Genomic DNA, 20816 nt, shown 5'->3' with positions numbered 1-20816 from the left:
CGTGGGAGTAATAACTCACGGGCAGAATTTAAAACCAAAATGTTTTATTGGATGTTGTACAAAAAAGTTTCCAGTCTTAAAATGTATATTACAAATCATTGGAGGAAACAAAAGACCACACGTTTGGCATGCATCTTAAAAATCACCATCTGAAAAGTGTTTAGACAGCCAGTTGCTGAAACTTGAGTCCCCTGGCATGTAGTGCTGATGATCCCTTTCCGGCTCGGAATTAAGACCTTTCCAATAGCGTTAATATCCTTGAGGAATGGCAGTCCCCGCTCGGATGTGCTGATATAAATAGAACTGCTGGGTAGGCGGTGTGGTAAAAACGAGCCCAGGTCAGAGCCTGGCTGTGATGAACACTGAGCGCCCAGACCATGGGGAAAAAGGTATCCGTGTCTCCCCGGCACTCGGTCCCTTCCGAGGGCTGGGCCGAGTGGCTGTTTTTCTAGAAGGGTGCTTCTCCTCACATGACACGGCTCAGAAAAAAAGAATCGCTTCTGCATCATTTCAAGTGGCTTAAAGTTAAGCATGTTTAAGGAAAAATGCAAATTGTTTTTCAGGCCAAGGCTGACATTGTAACACTGGACTTTGTCCTGTGTTTCCAACTACTTAATTACCAAAGACTGGTAATTACCAAATTACCGCCAACCTCCAGCCACAAGTGGCCACCGGTCCAGCGCACCCTCCCCTTACCAGTCAAGAGCTTCCCAGCCTGCCAGGGCCACTTCCAGGCTCCACTCAAGATCTCAGCCAGGCAACCACTGGGCAGGGATGAGACCAAGAACTGGCTAAATGAAGATGTCATCTAATGAGCCTGGGGGTTCTGCAGGCACTGGGCAAACCGAGGCAGTTTTTTAGGCCCTCTGGGCCTGCCGGGAGGGTGGGGCCCTCTCCTTTCCTTCCTGAAGTCCTCAAGCCCAGCCTGCAAAACTGCATCACACCCAGAATTCCAGGACACAGCTTCGATCCCGAGATTTCCAAAATACCCTGAAGGGTGTGGGTGAGACCAATGCAGTTTCCACTCACCCCAGGACCACCCAGACCCCATCCCACTCTCCAGACCCTCCAGTCCACTCAGCTCGTTATGCCAGGGGAAGGGAGCAGCCTGCACCTGGAAGCACTCCTGGCAGGGTGGTGGGGGGCGAGGGAGGGTGGTACAGAGAAGGTGCTGTCAGGACAGGAAGCTTCTCATGGGCTGCACCATTTTTCTGGTGAGGCCACCTCCCTCCACAGGGCAAGCACAGCCCTCAGGCCAAGGACTCTGGTGGCCAAGGAAAGATGCCCAGACTTAAAGCCTTGGCCTGCAGGGAGATTCTAGACTTGGAAGCAGCTTGGTTTTGCCGGTGGCCGACACTTTCCTGTCCTGGGGCTTGGGCCCTCCTCACCATGAGCAGTTCCCAGGGAAAGGTGGAAGGGCTGCTCCAGCCTTGGGTAAACGCCAAGGGGCTGGCACTCAGCCTACCTGGAAGCAGGCTGCCTTCAGGGTCCAGCCCGCCTCCATGGCTCAGTATTGCGTCTTTAAGACTTGAGCTGCGCTTTCTGAAGAGTCAGCCAGGGGCGCAAAGTCCACAGGAACAGAGACCCCTGACGATGCCACCCCCCCCCCCCGCAAGGGGGACTGTCCCAGTGACCCTTGAGTGAGCCCCTGAGGTGGGAGCCTGGCAACCTGTGTACTGACCAATGTAAAAAAATAAATATCCATTAAAAAAATAACTTCTGTGTATCTACGTGGCATGGGTCAAAGGTGAACTGATGCAGGGAGGGGGGTCTCTGGGTGATCAGAAGCTGGGCTGTGGCATGGAGCATTCCCACAGAGGTCTGCTGGCATGGGCAGGTCTGTCTAGGAAACACCGTTTCAGCAGGAAGCTACAGAGAAAGCTAGCATATCCATGTGCACCCAAGAACACAGGAGAGGGCATGACCTGTGCTCAAGGCACAGAGTTGGAGGTCAGGGAGTCCCACGGCTCACCCTTGTCACCCTCCACAGATGGGAGGGCGGAAAGCGGTGGTCACACATGGATGTCATGTCCAAGGTTATCATACTCATTCCCTTGACACTCTCCTGGGGATTAGTCTCAGAGAGGAATCGCCCCCAGGTCCCAAGCTTCCTTCTTGCCTGTCCCACAGGGTGAGGAAGTTGACTGCAGAAAGGTCCAGAAACGTGAGGCTCCGGCAGCCAGAGAGGGAGCCGAGAGGCCCAACCCACACACCCGAGAGCTGAGCAGAAACCGCCCAAAGCCCCGGTCTGACAGTACAAGCTGCTTCCAGCCCTCCTTCGGATGCTCAGTTGGCTGAGCCATGGAAACTGCAGGGGTGCCCCCGCTCCCCACCAGGTCAGAAGCTAGATTCTGAATTTGGTTTTTTTGAAAGCTTAAATGAAATAAACTATGGGATCCTTATGCAGTTCTGCTCTGTCCACCCCAGGCCTCCACTCCCGCCCCGACTCCAGGCTGCAGCAGAGACCCACACAGGCAATGGGCCTCCTCCCACCCCTGCTGGACTCCCCAAAGTCCGCTAGCCACTAGGCTCCTGGGCTGGTGGACAGGGCACCAACACAGTCTGGTCAGTGGTGAAGGGTCCCAGGAAACCCGCCGACAGGAAAGATCAGTAGAGACCCACCCCCATGCTCTGGCAGTTTGCTTAAAAATTCTCTAGAAATGTACCAAGGATTAAAGAAGCCAATGATATAAAAATAGTTTTCAGTGGCTCTGGGTAAAGAAAGACATGTGATGAGGCGTGTTCGGTTCACATGACGCGGCAGCCTCGAGAGGTGGTCCTTGGGTCCCCCTGGAAGGAAGGATGATGTAGTGAGGTGAGCCCAGGGTGGCAGATACATGCCAACCTGGCCAGGCAGGTAGCTGGTGGCCCCCTGCCCTCCCACCAAGAGGGGTTGGACTGTGCTGGGGCCTGAGCCACCAGGGAAGCTCAGCTTCCAGCAAAACGACCCCAGCTACTGTGGCTAATGTTCCAGAACCTTCCATGTCTCCCTCACTCCTGTTCTGAGCCACAGGACTCGTTACAATGGTCTTAGACCCAGAAGAGTCCTGCACTCATGTCTTGTTCAGTGTAGTTCCTCAGCCCCCCGCACCCTCCCCACAAAACCTTTATGAAGTCACCTGCATCCCAGTCTGGAGGAATCACGGTAACAGCAGGTGGGCTGAGAAGCCCTAGGGCTGTACCAGGGTCACTTTGAGATACAATCAGCTTTGCAACCCCATTCCCAGTGTCTCTAGGTGGGTACCAGAGATCCACACAACAGGCAGGCCCAGGAGGCAGGGCAGCTGCATGAACAGGGCCTGGCATGTGTGCGTGTGTGTGCACACCCGTGCCTGGGAGCTTCTACCTGCTGGTGGAAAAGATCCTCCTCTCCAAATTCAGCTGCCTCGTCCTCGCCCTCCTCCCCATTCTCGGTCTCCCGCACCACTGAAGACTGCTTCACGGTTCTCATGGCCACTTCCTGTACAAGATGAGAGCTGCAGACAGACCCCTCCCCACCCAGGAGCCCAGCCTGCAGGGGAGACAGTCAGGATGCCCAGGCCCAGGCTGCACTCATGTGCCTGGCGGCCAAGGCTCCATCCACCCAGGAGGGGCCCCAAGACCTAGGCAGCCGGAGGCACTCACCTCCCCATCAGCGTTCACCAGGGTGGTGCGGAAGCTCTCACCGGTGCCCCAGCTGTTCTGGCTTTTCCACACGAGTGTGGATGGGGGGCTGTGAGCCACCCCTGCTCCAGCTGCCCACACCTGGGGACACAGGAAGACCTCCCCGTTAAAGTGGGCTCCAATCCTAGTGGGCACCAGCCAGCCATTCATCACAGGTCCCCTTGATGCCCTGGGTGTGTAATCCTTCGAGGCCTCTTGGATCCTGCCCAGGGATGTTAATCACCCCAGTATGGAAGAAGAGACTGAGGTTCACAGTGGCCAAGGACTTTCATCTCAGCAAACGGGCCAGGCTGGGATCAGGGGCCCTAGAGTCCATGCCTGTGACTGTTAACATGGCTGGCGCTTTGCCTGCCAGCCCAGACAGCCTGGACCCAGTCCCACCCACACCAGGGGTCCCTGGCACATCACTCAGGCCTTCCAAGAGCTCCAGGGAGGCTCTTGGGAGAAATGTGGACAATCGGCTATCGCAGGCGGCTGTTCTCAGCGGTGGGGCTCCACCCTGCAGTTCCCCTGGCCCCCTGCCCCATCCCAGCTACACCTCACAACCTGCCCCTCTACAGCCACCTACCGTGACAGTCTGGCCAGCCCGCAGCACATACTTGGGGGTGAACTTGTAGGAAATCTCCTCCCCTTCCAGGACTTGCCTCTTGATCCTCCAGTTGCCCAGAGACTGATCCTGAGGAAGGGCGCTGGTGTTGGCACAGGGCTCTGGGCAACCCCGGGGGGCCTCCCCTGAGGGGGCGGCGCGGCTCGGGGCGAGGCCTCACCTTGTCAGAGCTGTTCTTCAGTTGCACGAACCTGCCCTCCAGATCGATCTCCTCGATGCTGACGCTGCCTGAGGCCGAGGCCTGCTGCGCCAGGTGGAAGCTGCTGCCGCTGCTGGTGCCACTACTGGAGCCCAGGCCACTGGAGCCCGTGCCCGGCGGCTCCTCCACCTCCAGCCGCTTCCGCTTGCTGCGGCCCGGGCGCCCGGCTGTGGACACACTGCTGCTGCTGCTGCTCGTTGTGGCCCGCGAGACGGTGATCCGCGACGACGGGCTGGGGGACAGCTTCAGCCTGGGGGCGGGGGGCGGGGTTACCAGGGGCTGAGGTGTAGGGGTGGGGGGATTGGAGAGTGAGGGGCAGCGCACTTGCCCCGCCCCTCTCCTCGCCCCGCCCCTGCGGTGCTCACCTCTCCTCCTCGCCCTCCAGCAGCTTGCGGTAGGCGCTGATCTCCATGTCCAGGGCCAGCTTGACGTCCAGGAGCTCCTGGTACTCGGCCAGCTGCTGCTGCATCATGTCCCGCACCTCCATCATTTCTCGCTCTTTGGCGTCCAGCATCTTCCGGAACTTGTCCCGCTCCCCAGCCACAGTCTCCTCTAGTTCACGGATCCGGTCCTCGGCCGCGCTTGCCTGCAGCAGGGTCCACGAGCGTCACAGTGGGGAAGCCCACTCGGGTGTAGGCCTCTGGGGCCGTGGGAGGGGATGAGACGGGACAGGGCCTGAGGAGGGGTCGGGGCTGGGGCTCTGGTGAGTCACCTGCTTCTGGAGGCCGGAAAGCTGGTAGCTGAGGGATTCGACCCGCATGCGGGCCTCCTTCAGCTCCTCCCGGGCGGCGCTGGCAGCCTTGTCGTTCTGGTCGGAGCTCAGCTTGGCATTGTCCAGCTGCGGGGACAAGGGCAGGCATGAGGGCCGGCATGAGGGCCGGCACAGAGGGCGGGGGTGGACGGCCCAATGCCCACCGGCAGGCATGCTCGCGTGCGCACCTTGGCTTGGTAGGTCTGCTCCAGCTCCAGACGGTACAGCCGCACTTGCTCGTCGTGCTGGGCGCGCAGTTCCTCCAGCGCCTGGGCCATCTTGAAGTCATATTCCTGCTGCCGGCTGCTGTCCACCTCCACCAGGCGGCGCTCATGCCGCCGCCGCGTCTCACGCACTTCCTGCGGACATAGCCACGCGCTCACTGCATGCCCTGGCCCTGTCACAGGCGTCCCTGACTCTCCCCAGCGGCCTGACCGAGGGCGCCCAACTCTGCCACTGGTGACCCTCTGGGGTAGGCCCGGGCCACCTGTTCACACCCACACCACGATTCACAACCACCCAAGAACCGTGACCCAAAGCCCCCAGCTGACTGCCGAATAACACACCTATGCCTTCACACACAGGAGCATTACTGGGCCCTGAAAAGGAGAGAAGCCCTGACACTCACTACCACCTGGACGGATCCTGAGAACAGGATGCTCAGTGAGAGAAGCAGACACAGAAGGACACACAGGGTGTGATTCCACTGATGGGAAACGTGCAGAGAAGGCTGATCCACAGAACGAGTTGGTTCCTGGTTGTCAGGAGCTAGGGGAGGGGGTGGGGGTGGGCTTCTATTGCGATGATGGAATGTTCTGGAACTAAACAGTGATGGCTGAACTATCCTGTACTAAATTTCATTAAATTGTATGTTTTAAAAAGTTTTGTTATATAGGAAAACTGGAAGAATGCTAATGGAAACACCTACAGAATTTCTTTTGGGGGTAATGTTCTGGAATTAAGAGGGGATGGCTGCACAGCTCTGGGAATGGACTAAGATCCAGTCTACATGGTAAGCTGTGAAAGCTTTCTGGTAAGGGGCTATTTCAATAAAGCTGTTAATAAAAAAAAAGAGAATTATTAGAAAAAAAAAAAGTTCCTAATGTGGCTCATCACAGGAGCCTGCGGTCTCAGATAGAACAGCAGCGGGTCATGGCAGTGACCAGCTGGCCCTGGTCACATGCACCAGGAGCTGACCAGGCAGCGGTGGGGTCAAAGGTAGGTGGGGAAGCCCCACTTGACAAAACTCCCTGCACAGATGTCAGTCACATGTATCTGGGCCCCGTGGATGAAGACGACAGGCACGTGTCCATAGGAAGCCACTGCGTTCACAACAGCCAAGGAGCACAGTGGACCCTCAGCCCACACCCCACCCCTGGCCCACCTCAGGGGTCCTCCCGCCCCCCTCGGTCTCCTCACGGGATCCAGGGCGGCTCTGGCTGCAGTGGGGCCCGGCAGAAGCAGGAGGCCGCTCCGCAGTTGCGTGGGCATCTCACCCACCCGCAGGCTGCAGTGAGCCCAGCAGTGGCTGCCCCCGGGTTCCATCTGGCTGTGACAGCACAATGGGCCAGGCCCACGTGGGAGGCCGGCGGGGCCAGGGCTCTAGTCAGTCCTGCCAAACCAGGAGCTGAGGCTCAGAGGCCAGGAGGCCAGGCAGGGTCTGCAGGAGCCTGAATGATGACCCCTGAAAAGCATGCCCATGTGCTGATCCCCAGAGTCTGCCAATGTAGCCTTGTTGGACAAAGGTCTTTGCAAGTGTGATTAAGATACAGCGCTCAAGACGATCCTGGACTACCTGGGTGGCCCCAAACCCAAGGACAAGTGTCGCTGTAAGAGACGCAGAGACAGAAGACAGTGGCGTGATGATGGAGGCAGGGATCAGGAGATGAGTCCCCGAGGCAGGGAGAGGCAGGAAGTGGGGAAACACCCTGGCTCCCACTGGGGGGTAGGGAGGATGACCCACCTCCTCAAAGACATCCTTGCGGAAGGCCAGCTCCTCCTGCAGGCTCTGGCAGCGGTTCTCCAGGTCCACACGCATCAGCGTCTCCTTCTCCAGCTGCTTCTTAGCCACCGCATGCCCATCCTCTGCCTGGAAACGCGGGACAAGCAGCTGGTGACGCTGTCTGCCGCCGTGTGAGGTCCTTGGGGATCCCGAGCCCCCAAACTCCCCCGGGGTGTGGACTGGGCAGGGGTGGGGGTGAAGGGGGAGCCCACAGCCTGCGCCGCCTGCAGCTACCTTAGCCAGCTGGGCCCGCAGCTCTGCCACATCGTTCTCCAGGGTGCGCTTGTCACTAAGTGCAGCCGCGAGCTCAGCCTCGCTTCGGTGGAACACGGACTCCAGGTCCCTGACGCGGCCCTGGGCCACCGTGAGCTCACCCTCCCTCTTCTTGGCGCTGAAAGTCAGGAGCAGAAGTTAGGCAGCACTGACCCCAAGGCCAAGTTCACGGCTGCCTCGGGGCCCAGACCCTCACCTACCCACGCTTTCAGTACCAGAGCCTCATCTCTCAGCACCAAAGGGGCCCTGTCGTCAAACCTGCTCTGCCCCACAGGGACCCCTCCAGCCACTCAACCCTCAAGATGTGGGTTTTCATGTCCTTTTCCCTGACTTTTGGGCACAGGAGGAGGGACCACCTAGAGGAGAACTCTGATTTTTTAAAAAAATGTATAATTTATTATAGTAACTAATTAAAACCCTGGCCTTTGAACTGTTGATCTCATTTGTTAAGTTAAGCTATTTCAGGCAGGCTCACTGAACTTCTAATAGATAGCTCCAATGTGAAACATCTAAGATGCCAAACAGACTTTCTAAATACACAAGTCTCCCTTTTGTTTCTTGGCTGCACTGTGCACCATATGGCATCTTAGTTCCCTGACCAGGGAGCGAACCCAGGTTCCCACCAGGGAAGTACCAACACACAACTCTTACTAGCATGAACATTTCTGAATGGTGCTCTAAATCTCGAATTAGAAGTGGGTAGTTGAAAGCTACCCACTTCCCCACTAAGGAACTGAAGCTGTGCCCTGCCCAGCACCGTGGGGACAACATAGCAGGGGTCAGATCAGCATCACCCTTCCTGAGTGTGATAACCAGACGTCCCTGGACATCACCTGGTGTCCCCCAGGGGAAGGACCGCCCTGGGCGACAATGCCCGGGGACACCACACCAGTTTGAGTGAGGTGTGTCAGGGAGGGATACAGCCCAGTGACTTCAGTCACCAGGCTGGTCCCATCCTCACAGCAGTCCTTGGGACAGGCCCTCCAGGCAGACGTGGCACCCATGGCCAGTCCACATTCCTGAGCCACACAGTCCTTCCACTCAAGGGAGGCGGGGAGGGCTGCAAACCCCACATCTCTAGAGGGTTTGGGGAAACTGGACTCATCTGTCCGATAGACCACTACTGAGGGCCAGTTTCATGGACATGCTGTCCTCCCACTAGAGAAACGTCTGTGGACTCCCCATCATCAGGGGGAGCTTTCTCGTGGGTATAGAGAGCAGTGAGACCCGCTGCCCTCAGTGAAGGGGGAGGAGACAGGAGGAACACATGCAGGGCGGGAGCTACTGGGCACAGCCCTCGAGAAGCCGGGGCCTGGGGCCTGAGCCAGGCTGTGGTTCCCAGGGCACTGGGGAGAGCAGAGTACACAGGCCTAGGGTGAGGTGGGCGGGCAGGTCGAGATCAGCTGTGCGGTAAGGGCGACAGGAGCAGAGGCATCAGGAAGTGTGGAAAACCTCTCCACGCCGTCACCCTGTGCCGCGGAGATGAAGCACACGGAATGGTCTGGGAAGCAGAGGTGCTGGCGACCCTCAGTGGCTTAAGTTTCTGCTGCTTGACAGCTTCAGGGTCCTCCCTGAAGTTCCTCCCCTGGAACCGTAATTCCTGGAGGATTAGGCAGGAGAGCCCAGCCTGTCAGGTACTCCGCCCGTTTCCATCATCACAGGGTTTTCGCAGTACTCTTGGTTGAAAGAGAAAAGCCCAGGCTGCCACCTCACGGCAGATGCACTTTGTTCAGGGTCACAGGCCACTCATACCGTCTGCAAGGGCTCTGCGCACGAGAGCAGGAAGTGAGGCCAGTAGGCAAATCACCTGCAGACCCAAGTACTCGAGACTGGGGAAGCCTTCCCTCGAGAGCAGGGGCCAAGGTAAGTCGCTGGCCCGGGTGCCCGATGGCGGGGCAGGGCTGTCACTGAAGCTGTCAGAGGAGCCTGTGACGCGGCCCAGGCACTGGGGAGGCATCGCGACACATGTGACATCAACGCCAGGCTCGAGCTGGACAAACCGTTCTGTTAGCTAAGGGTGTCCACCCTGAGTGTAAATTAAGAAAGGCGGAAAAGCAATGCCCCAGATTGGCCTCAGAGGTTCTGTCTGGGCGGAGGCTCATGAGACTTTCATTTTTCTCTCTTTAAAACTGTACTTCTGTATTTTGGCCATGCTGGGTCCTCACTGCCGCGCAGGCTTCTCTCTAGCTGTGGCGAGCGGGGGCTGCTCTCTCACTGCGGCGTGCGGGCTTCTCACTGCAGGGGCTTCTCTTACTGCAGGGCACCGGCTCTAGGGCCGAGGCTTCAGCAGTTGCAGCCTGCAGGCTCTAGGGCACAGGCTCGGGAGCTGTGCACAGGCTTAGCTGCTCTGAGCTGTGTGGGATCTTCCCAGACCGGAGACTGAACCGTGTCCCCTGCACTGGCAGGTGGATTTTTTACCACTGAGCCACCAGGAACCCCTAGTTTTTCTCCTTAAGTTAACTGCGCTATCTGCTTTCTCCCCAGTGAGCATCTATGACTCTGACAAGCAGAAACGTGACTTCTCAGCCCACCCAAGGAGTCACACGCAGGTTCAGGGTGTCTGGAAGATTCTAGAACCTGTGTGGATGTGACAGAGCGAGGCTCGGGGAATTCCAGAATTCTCCAGCATTCATTCTCTTACTCGTCTCCAAAAAGCATGTCATTTTTTAATTCAAAGTCATAATAAATGGATGGGGTCTCCTGTCTACCCGGCCTCTTGAAAAGCACGCAGACTGCCTCTCCTGCCCTGTCAGACACCAGCTGGCAGTGTCGCGCGGGTCTGTCTCTGGGCTCACTGCTCTGCTCCGTGTGGGAACCAGAAACACAGCGCTAAGTGACAGGGGATCTGAGGAGGCGACTGGAAAAGGAAGAGCTGTGGAGACATGAAGGACCCCCGGCCTGCAGGGGTTGGGGGGAGGATGGGCTGAGGGTGTGGTGAGGCGCAGGGGTTTTCAGGGCAGTGACCATACCTGTGATGCTATGCTGGTGCAGTGTCAGTGTACATGTGTCTATGCCCAGGGAGCGCAGGACACCAAGGGCGACCCCTGTGTAGGCAGGGACTCAGCTGATAAGAATGTGTTCACATGGGCTCATCACTGGTAACAACGCAGCACACCCGCTCCTGGGAGATGCCACAATGTGGGGCCCTGGAGGGGGGTCGGGGGCACCCTGCGTTCCCCACTCATTCTCCTGCAAGCCTAAAACTGCCCCTCCCAAAGAAAGTGAGAAAGCCTCATGAGGAAAGAAGAACCCTGCACACGCAAAGGTGGCCTCCGGAGGTGGTGCCGCTGAGCCGGGGGAACCCCGGCTGAGCCCCAGACCTCGTGTCCAGCGTCCCTGCGGCCAGTCTGGCCTGCTGGGGTGGCTGCGCGCGAGGGTGGAGGGGCCCTGGTCTGAGCACTCGCTGAGTTCACGTCACTCCCTTCTGCCACCATCACCACCAGCGCTGCCTCGTTCTCCAGACTAGTGACACTTTACTGGGGAGCAGACAGGAGACGGTGCTTTGGGATCGGGAAGAGGTCACCCACCGCTCCCCGGCGTCCTGGGGCAGGCACAAGGCGGGAAAGGGGGCCAAGGCTGGCTCTGTGGCCCAGAGTACCTCTTCGCTGGGGAAGGGTTGGGGGCGTGGTGGTGCCAGCTACCAGGGGATTCAGTCCCAGGGGAGCTGCTGAGGTTTCACCTCCAGGGGCCAATTCTTTGGAAGGGATAATGGTGCTGGACAGGGCAGCCGGAAGGCCAGCCCCAAGAACTCACATGGCCCGCTCCCAGGAGGGATGTGCAAGTTGGGGCCCTCCCACCACACCCAGGGTGACGACCCCCGCCTCCTGCCCCATGCGCCGTCACACCGCCACAGCCCCACCTCTTGGTGGCCTCCTCCAGGTCAGCCCTCAGCTTGCCCATTTCAATCTGCAGGCAGGCGCGGTCCCGGGCCGTCTCGTCCAGCACCCGGCGGGCATCGGCCAGCTCTGCCTCGTACAATGTCTTGATGCCGCTCACCTGCGGGGACAGCCGGGCCAAGGTGAAGCCCTCTTCCCCACCAACACGGTGCCACTCACCTGCATGGGTCCCCCAGCTGGGCACCCCTGGAGCCTGCCCAGGTCACCAGCCCCTATCAGGCCACGCCTGTCAGCTGGACACACACTCAGGCCTCCCTGCCCCACCCCGAGGGGCCCAGAGTGGTGAGCATATTTTAAAGTATCAGGGACCAAAAGGATAAGGAGATGCCATCTGCCCCATAAGGATGGCCATCACAGAGACCACAGCAAGTGTCAGGACGATGGGGAGAAGCTGGCACCCCCATGCATGGTGGGGGGTCGGGGGGGGGTTGGTGCCACCATCATGGAAGACAGGCTGGCAGTTCCTCAGATGGACAAACAGCAACCACTGACCCAGCAATGCCACTGCCCGGCATCTACCTGGGAGAAGTAACACACGTGTACACAAAACCCAAGCACAGGCGTTCACAGCCCCGGCACTGCTACCGGCCGCACAGGGAAACACCCCGAGGGCCCAGCGGCAGGGGACGGACGGACACAGTGTGGTCCCGCCACACCTGGGGTGCCCCTCAGCCCTGAAAAGCCAAGCCCACACACTCGCTAGCACGTGGGCGGGCCTGGAGAACACGGTGCTCAGTGAGGGGAGCAGACACAAGACACACAGGGCGTGACTCCACCAACGGGAAATGCGCAGAGCAGGCAGGTCTGGAGACACAGAGGGTGGGCTCCTGGCTGGCAGGGGCTGGGGAAGGAGTATGCGGGGAGGAGAAAGCTACGGGGATGAGGTTTCTTTTTTTTTTCCTTAAGTGCAATTCTTGTTAGAGATACAGATGAACTTGGGCAAACTTCAGGAGATGGTGAGGGACAGGGAGGCCTGGCGTGCTGAAGTCCATGGGGCCAACAGAGAGTCGCACATGACTTAGCAACTGAACATCAACACCATATGAGTTACAGATGTACAATAGTAGTTCACAATTTATAAAGGTTATTCTCCATTTATACTTATTATAAAATACTGAGTATACCCTCCTTGTAGTTTATATACTTTTATACATAGTGGTTTTTTCCTCTTAACTCCCTACAGCTATTTTGCCCCTCCCCAGGAAGGAGCTTCCTTTAGGGGGATGGAATGTTCTGGAATTAGATCGAAGTGATGGCTACCCAGTTGTAAATATATTAACCACCACCAAACTTAAGAGTTTAATTGGGTGAACTGCATAAGATTGGAATTCTGCCTCTATGAGGCGGTTACAGGGGTTTCCCTGGTGGCTTAACAGTAAAGAACCTGCTTGCCAAAGAAGGAGACCTGGATTCGATCCCTGGGTCAGGAAGACTCCCTGGAGAAGGGAATGGCAACCCACCCCAGTAATCCTTGTCTGGGAAATCCCATGGACAGAGGAGCCTGGCGGGCTACAGTCCACGGGTTGCAGAGTCAGATACGACTTAGCAACTAACAAAAAAAGCGGTTAAAATCCTTCCTGGGACTGACAAAAGGCCGACAGAGGGTGACAAGGCAGCTGGCTTTACAAGTGGCCAAATCCTTCAAGCTAGGCTTCAACAGTATGTGAACCAAGAAATTCCAGATGTATAAGCTGGATTTAGAAAAGGCAGAGGAACCAGAGACCAAATTGCCAACATGCACTGGATCACAGAAAAACCAGAGAATTCCAGAAAAACATCTGCTTCATTGACTGCACTAAAGCCTTTGACTATGTAGATCACAACAAACTGTGGGAAATTCTTAAAGAGATGGGAGTGGAAAATTCTTAAAGAGATGGGAATACAACAACACCTTACCTGTCTCCTGCAAAACTTGTATGCAGGTCAAGAAGCAACAGTTAGAAATGGACACAGAACAACAGACTGGTTCAAAATTGGGAAAGGAGTACGTCAGGGCTGTATGCTGTCATCCTGCTTATTTAACTTACATGCAGAGTATATCATGCAAAATACCCAGCTGGATGAAGCACAAGCTGGAATCAAGATTGCTGGGAGAAATATCAATAACCTCAGATATGCAGATGATACCACCCTTATGACAGAAAGCAAAGAGGAATTAGACTCTTGATGAAAGTGAAAGAAGAGAGTGAAAAAGCTGGCTTAAAACTCAACATTCAAAAAACGAAGATCATGACATCCAGTCCCATCACTTCATGGCAAATAGATCGGGAAACAAGGGGAACAGTGAGAAACTTTATTTTCTTGGGATCCAAAATCACTGTGGATAGTGACTGCAACCATGAAATTAAAAAACCCTTGCTCCTTAGAAGAAAAGCAGTCACAAACCTAGACAGCATACTAAAAAGCAGAGACATTACTTTGCCTACAAAGGTCCGTCTAGTCCAGGCTATAGTTTTTCCAGTAGTTGTGTATGGATGTGAGAACTGGACAATAAAAAAGGCTGAGTGTCTTTGAACTGTGGTGCTGGAGAAGACTCTTGAGAGTCCCTTGGACTGCAAGGAGATCAAACCAGTCAATCCTAAAGGACATCAACCCTGAATATTCACTGGAAGGACCGATCCCAAAGCTGAAACTCCCAGTAGTTTGGCTGCCTGACGTGAAGGGCCCACTCACTGGACAAGACCCTGATGCTGGGAAAGACTGAAGGCAGGAGGAGAAGGGGACAACAGAGGATGAGATGGTTGGACGGCATCACCTTCTCAGTGGACATGAGTTTGAGCAAGCTCCGGGAGGTAGTGAAGGACAGGGAAGCCTGGCGTGCTGCAGTGCGTGGGCTGCCAAGAGTCAGATCTGACTGAGCAACTGATCAACCACCACTTTCCACAAAGCTACAAGACAGCAGTGAGCGTCTGTGCCTGGGCTCAGAGGGCAGCTCAGAGCCACGGAGGGACCCTCCCTTCCACAGGAAAGATCCAGGGGAGCTGCCGGGGACCTGCCACTTGGTAGCGGGGTCATTATCCTCGTCTGCCTGAGACCTGGGAATTCTCAGATGTGGGGTTTTTAGGGTTAAAACTGGCGTGTCCCGGGCAGATCAGACCAACCCGTAAGAGTTGGATTTGACAGCGGGTCTGAGACCCCTCACCCTCTCCAGCCCTCCCACCTCAGTCCGGCTCTCCTAGTCATTTCATCCCACAGGTATGGGCTCTTAGTGCCATTTCACAGATGGGGAAACTGAGGCATGGGACAGCATACCGCCCTCTCCTAACCTGTCGGTACAGGCCAGAGAGGTCTGCTGGGGACGGTCCCCAGCAGAGAGAGAGACACATGTGGGGCTCAAGATGAAACAAGCCTCTCCCTCCTGTGCCCTGTTGACCCCACCCCCATCTCCACCTTCTGGAATACACCCACCATCACCAAGAGCGGCCAGCCTCACTGTCTAAGGGAGGCCGGGCACCCGAGTTCACAGGAGTGTCTCTGCTGTCTCCCTCCTGACGCCAAAGGAGGGCTGGCACCCAGGCTGCCATCTCGGACAAGATCTCTGGCCCCACAGGCTGGCTCCTACTGGGCTTTCCTCCCCAGCTTCCCCTTTCGGCAGGAGGTGCACTGACGGCCAAGACGGCAGGAAACCAAGGTGAGGTCAGATGGGAAGCTGTCCCTCCCTGGGAGCCGGGGCGAAGGAAGCCCAGGGCACACACCTGACGCTTATCTGATGGTGACTTCAGAGCCAATTTTGATTTTTTAAATATCCCATTAAGATGCCACTCACGGGGATTTCCCTGGTGGTCCAGCGGTTAAGAGTGCGCTTCCAATGCAAGGGGAACAGGTTCGACCCCTAGCCAGGGAACTAAGATCCCATGTGCCGCGAGGTGAGGCCAAAACAAACAAAAAACAAAAGGAACGAAAACAACACCTTACAGCCGTTATTTAAAATACTTTATTGCTAAAAGATGCCAACCGTCAACTGAACCTCAGTGACTTGTAATCCTTTTGCAATGGCGACATCAAAGGTCACTGATCACCCTGACAAATAATACAAATGAGAAAGTCGGAAATATCTCAAGAACTATCAAATGTGACACAGAGACCCAAAGAGAGCAAATACCGCTGGAAAAAAATAGCACCAACAGCTTTTTTATGGCTGCACAGCTTGTGGGATCCTAGCTCCCTGAGCAGGGACCGAACCAACACGCCTGCCAAGAAGCACCAAGTCTTCACCACTGGACTGCCAGGGGAGTTGTGCACCAACAGACTTGCCAGAGGCAGGGCTGCCGCAGACCTTCAATTTACTAAAAAACTGTGTCTTAGTCAGGTGATCCTCTATAACCAGGTCTGCAAACTCAGGCCCACACCACAAAACCCAGCCACCCATGTGCAGAACTAGAATGGCTTTTATATTTTTAAATGGCTGAGCAGAAAAAAACAAAAAAATATTTCATGATACAGGTACCTATATGAAATGCACAGTTCAGTGTGTACAAATAAAGCTTTATTGGCACACACCCTGGCCCGCCCCTCCACGTACTGTCCCAGGCAGCTTCCCCGCCAGCCGTGACGTCTGAGTTGAGTGCTCACATTTGAGACCGTTCACCCACAGAGCTGAAACCCCAGCCCTTTCCCAAAAACCTCTACTGAACCTGGAACCTGATCTACGGCACCAGGACAAAGGAGAAAGCTCTGTAAAGGAGGCCGTGAGGCCACAAAAGCTGTTTCAGAGCAGGGAACAGCTGTTCCCGGCAGGCCTGTGCCTCCACGTGCTGTGACACTTGGGGTATCCCGTGGGAGCCCTGGGCACAGCTCTGGCTTTTGTTCTGTCTTTAACAGCTAGCGTTGCACAAGTGTGGAGCTTGAGGAATCCTAACAGATGTGTTAGCACGCGAGGCTGTGAGTGGAGCAGAGTTCGAATAACTTGAGGTAACCCTTTTCCTAGGGCCCCAGACTTGCCCTGAGGCCCTGCCTGCATTCTCGGGGACAAAACTGCCCCGGAGTTGACAACCACTGCCAAACTCCACAAACCCTGACCCTCTGCAAATCCTCCAACTCCCGGAGCCCAGCTCCTGCTCCCTGGGTCCTCCTGGGGAGCACCCGCCCCCTGGTCCCCACAGCAACAGGATACATGGGCAGGAAGGGAAAAAATGTGAAGCCTAGGGGAACTCAACACCTGGTTGGGGACTCCCTGGAGAACCCCCTTTCCTCCCTGGTCCACTAGAGCCACCTCCCTGCCACCCCAGCACCCAAGACTCTTCCCAAACAGAAATTTGGCCAGCCCTCAGCCTCACAGAAACCCTTCCGGGACACACATGGCCATTCACCCTCGTACAGCTCACCAGGCCAAAACACCCATCATCTGACTTTCGATGGGAAAGGCAAATGTCCACACACGACTGGCGAGGGTCTACCGACCGGAACGTGACTTTATCTTAGGCACCTGAACCCTCTGTGTTGATTACAAGCCCTTCATCACCACTGGGTTCCTTAAGTGGCTTCTCAGCTTTGACACTAATGGCATTTGGGGCTGGATTGTCCTCTGGGGGGAGATGTCCTGGGGTCTGGGGGAGGAGTGTGTGGGGCAGCCTCCCTGGACCCACTGCCTCGATGCCAGGAGTCCCCCAGTATGACAACCACAGACGTCTCTAGCCATCACCCAGTGTCCTCTGGCGGCAGGTTCTTCCAGGTGAGAAGCTGCCATCCAGGTGGGAGGCCTGACACACCACGCCCTCCCACGGCCGGTGGCCACGCCCACCTCACTGCTCCGGCAGGTTACTGGCTCCCCCGCACTGACCAACTGAGGAGGCATCTGTCACCTCACCCCGGAGCTCCAGGGGATCAGGCTGGTGGGAACTCCCCACTCCTGCTGCAAATGAACACCTGTCATCTGGGTGGCTCCAGATCCTGGGCACAGCCCTGGGGTGCACCGTGTGGCGGGGCCCCTCCCGCTCCCACCCGGCAGTCCTACGTCCCAACCAGCACGGGCAGCCTAGAAGTAAACCATGCCACTGCCCAGACAGATGGACAGCATCGAGTTCCCCAGGTCCGGCCCCTGCACTCTCGGGCACAACACTCATTCAGTGGGGCTGGCACCCCACGTCCACTGCCTGCAGGTGGGAGGAGAGGCCGGGGTGAATGACCCGGTGCTGACCAGCCCAGCAGGCAGAACTTGGGCCTGCACTCCGAGGACCCGCATGCACTGCCGAGGCAGCAGCACTGGGGCAGCCACTCCAGTCCCATCATACAGACGCCAAAGGTCACAGATTAAAAGCAGGGTTTGGATCCCAAGCTTTAATCTAATCCCAGGTGACCCAACACACCACCAACTACCAAGTCTCTCACCTCCCCAGACACCTGAGACACACTTTCGGGCCCATCCTGATCCCGAGGACCCAGGCAGGGGCCACAGAACCCACGGAGTGTTCCCTCAGGGCATTGTCCTGTATTTTATTGCATTCTATAAAACAAACGTGAATTCATGGTGGCCCCACATACAGGCCCCCAAAGTAGGCATTAATTATTATTTGCACTTTACAAAAGAGGCAGTGAGCCCAGAGAGGTTAAGTAATCCACACAAGGTTATACAGGCAGTAAGCAGCTCTCAGAAATGACCAACCCCCTAGCTCCCACTCCATCCCCCACGCTCTCCTCCCAGAGGTCGTCACTGCACCCATTCTTTGGAGAGGAAAGCTGAGGCTCCAAGCACTAAGTGCCAGCTTCAGGCCCTGACTCTCCCACCAGGCCCACAAGGAACCACATGGTGGCCCCCTCCCCCTTATTCTGAGGACCTGCCCTTGGGTTGGGGGGGCCTGTGGGAAAAAAGGGGCCCCCCAGGTTGGCAGCCAGTTGTGACACACCCCACCCAGGATCCCCAGACTCCTGCCCTCACACCCACTTGCAGGGCAGGGCTTATCCAGCCTCTTCCCCCTCACCTGCACCAAAACTTTCCCTAGTTCCCCAAGGCCTCACACCTCCCCCTCACCTCACACCCCCCCAGGACAGGGCAGAAGCTACCAGACTCTCGTAGGCTCCTGCCCATTAGCCAAGGGGATCCCAGGGCCCAACGGAGGGCCTTCCAAATTTCCCATGGGACCAGGGAGACACTGGACTCCCCTGCTCTGACCCCTACCCCCCAGGTCCTAGTAAAAGACTGAACTTACTGCTTGTGCTATGCTGTGTTTAGTCTCTTAGTCACGTCTGACTCTTTGTGACCCCATGGACCGAAGCACCCTAGGCTCCTCTGTCCATGGGGATTCTCCAGGCAAAAGTACTGGAGCGGGTTGCCATGCCCTCCTCCAGGGAATCTTCCCAAACCAGGAACTGAACCCAGGTCTCCCACATTGCAGACAGATTTTTATGCCCCAGGTCCTGGTAAAAGACTGAATCTACTGCCTAATCCCACTAAATCCCCAAACTCCCCAGGATGCATTATGGGACCTCTCCAAAGTTCCAAGGAGAACTGAGACCCGACTCACCCCAGACCCTCCACTCCTCCTCAGAGACCCGAGAACCTCCCCCAAGTTTTCTTGTAGAACACCCAAACACATCCCCGAAGACTCTCCACAACTCCTTTGGTGGGGAGGGGTCCACCCTGGCTCACACCCCATCACTCAGGGGCTCCCCAGATCTCCTCAGATCCCTTAATAGGCAGGGCCTGCCCCATCTGACCCTACCCTCCAAGGCCCCTGGGGACCCTTTAAAGGGTTGGGCGTGCCCAGGTTGCATCCCTCCATCAGGGCATCTCCCACCAACCCCTGGGGACATCTCAGAGGAGGGGTATGCCCTAACGGACCCCTCACTCGGGGCCCCCCCAATCCCAAGTCCACTTCAGGGGACTGGTCAGCCCCAAACTCAAGGGATACAGGAAACACCCTGGAGACCCCCGGTGGGTGGGGGGACCTGTCCTAGGGTGCAGCCCTCACTCATGGTCCCCCAGCTCCCCCTGGGTACCCATCAGAGGACACGACTCACCCCAGCCTGCACCCCTGTCTTAGGAGATTCCCAGATCGGCAGGGATTCCCTCGGGGGCGGAGCTAGTGCCAGTCTCCACCTCTCGCATGCGGTGGGGGGGGCAGAAACTCTTGGGGATCCCTCGTAGGCGCCCGCCCCAGCTCCCACCCCTCACTGAGGGCCCCTTGAACCCCCCCAGGGGCCCCTCAGGCATGCACCCCTCACTCAAGAGACCCTGAGAAGTTCCCGGACTCCTCGGTGGGCGGGGCAGGAACCAGTCTAGCTCTCGCACGGGAGAAGTCCCCGAAACCCTCGAGGACCCTCAGAGGCCGCGGCTCAGTCAAGCGTGTGACCCTCGCGCGGGGGCCCCGAAGCTCTCTGGGGACTCCTTGGTGGGCAGGGCCCGCCCCACTCTCCCCCTGTCGCAGGAGCGTCCCCAAAACCCCCGGGGACCCTGAGAGGCCGGCCTGCCCCAGCTGGGGGCCCCGGCGCCTGCGCTCACCTCGCGCGTGGTCACCTCCTCCCGCTCGGAGATCTTAAGCTGCAGCCGGTCGTTCTCCAGCTCCAGCGCGCGGACGCGGTCGATGTAGTGCGCCAGGCGGTCATTGAGCTCGCGCAGCTCCTCCTTCTCCTGCAGCCGCGACAAGCGCGTGGGCGACAGCGGCGTGGAGGGCCCGCCCGCGCGGCCGGGCTGCGGCGTGGCCATGGCGGCGGCGGCGGCGGCAGCGGTTCGAGGTCCGCGCTGCTCGGAACGGCGGCCGCGGCTCGGCGGGCTCATTCAATCCGCGCCGCCGACCAAGATGGCGCCTGTCGCCCGCGGCCGCCGTCGCGACGGGGCAGCCTGGGACTTGTAGTCCGGCCGGCCCCGCGCGCGGCACGCCGGGAGCTGTAGTCTCCTGCTCAGTTTCCCGCGCTGTCCCAGAGCCAAAAAACTGGACCCCAAATTCTAGCTTGACCGCTGTGTGACCCCGGGTTTCTTTCGGGGCCTCAGATTCCCCACTTGTATAACCTACCTACGTCATCGGAGCCTCATTAAAATTACAGGTGGTGTGGTGAAGAAACTTCAGAAATACGTTCGGTGATTTCACCAATATATGGAATAAAAAACAAAAAACCCAACACATCAGAAATACTCCAGGCTGCAACTAAGACCTGATGCAGCCAAATAAATAAATATCAATATATTTCCCAAGCTCATAGAGATATTGCCAAGTTATCCTCTGAAGAATTTTACCAATTTACATTTTTGCAACAATGTATGCATCATCTAACTTTTTAATTATTTCATTTAAGTTCTTTTTAGGTCGATAAGCAAGGTTTTGCAGTTTTTTGTGGGGGGGGGGTGTTGGTCTTTAAAGTATACTTATTTACAAAGTTGTGTTAGTTTCAGGTGTATAGCCCAAGCACATACATACAGAACAGATTGGTGGCTGGGGTTTGGGGATGTGAAGTGGGTGAAGGAAGTAAAAAATTACACATTTCCAGTTACA

At 56.9% G+C, this 20816-nt stretch overlaps 1 protein-coding gene across 1 annotated transcript; it reads right to left on the bottom strand.

Annotated features, from left to right (window-relative positions):
* Nucleotides 1-66: 66 nt before the first annotated feature.
* LMNB2 (lamin B2) lies at nt 67-20104 on the bottom strand. The gene is made up of 12 exons (XM_052642859.1): nt 19829-20104; nt 11355-11491; nt 7457-7613; nt 7184-7309; nt 5409-5579; nt 5182-5307; nt 4835-5055; nt 4431-4719; nt 4232-4339; nt 3625-3744; nt 3347-3460; nt 67-2790 (listed from the first exon to the last, which is right to left on the bottom strand). Exons 1-12 carry the CDS (start codon nt 20102-20104, stop codon nt 2749-2751), a joined length of 1887 nt encoding a protein of 628 aa, XP_052498819.1. The 3' UTR covers nt 67-2748.
* Nucleotides 20105-20816: the final 712 nt, after the last annotated feature.

The sequence above is a fragment of the Budorcas taxicolor genome, chromosome 7 (genome assembly GCF_023091745.1).
Source record: "Budorcas taxicolor isolate Tak-1 chromosome 7, Takin1.1, whole genome shotgun sequence".
Classification (NCBI taxonomy): domain Eukaryota; kingdom Metazoa; phylum Chordata; class Mammalia; order Artiodactyla; family Bovidae; genus Budorcas; species Budorcas taxicolor.
This window is presented reverse-complemented; position numbering and strand designations above follow the sequence as displayed.

Coding starts and splice junctions, on each gene's coding strand:
- LMNB2 (XM_052642859.1), bottom strand. CDS start 20,104: ATGAGCCCGCCGAGCCGCGGCCGCCGTTCCGAGCAGCGCGGACCTCGA. Junction 7,614..11,354: donor CTGGAGGAGGCCACCAAGAG/GTGGGGCTGTGG, acceptor CCTGACTTTCAG/CGCCAAGAAGAGGGAGGGTG. Junction 2,791..3,346: donor AGGATCTTTTCCACCAGCAG/GTAGAAGCTCCC, acceptor CCTTCCTTCCAG/GGGGACCCAAGGACCACCTC.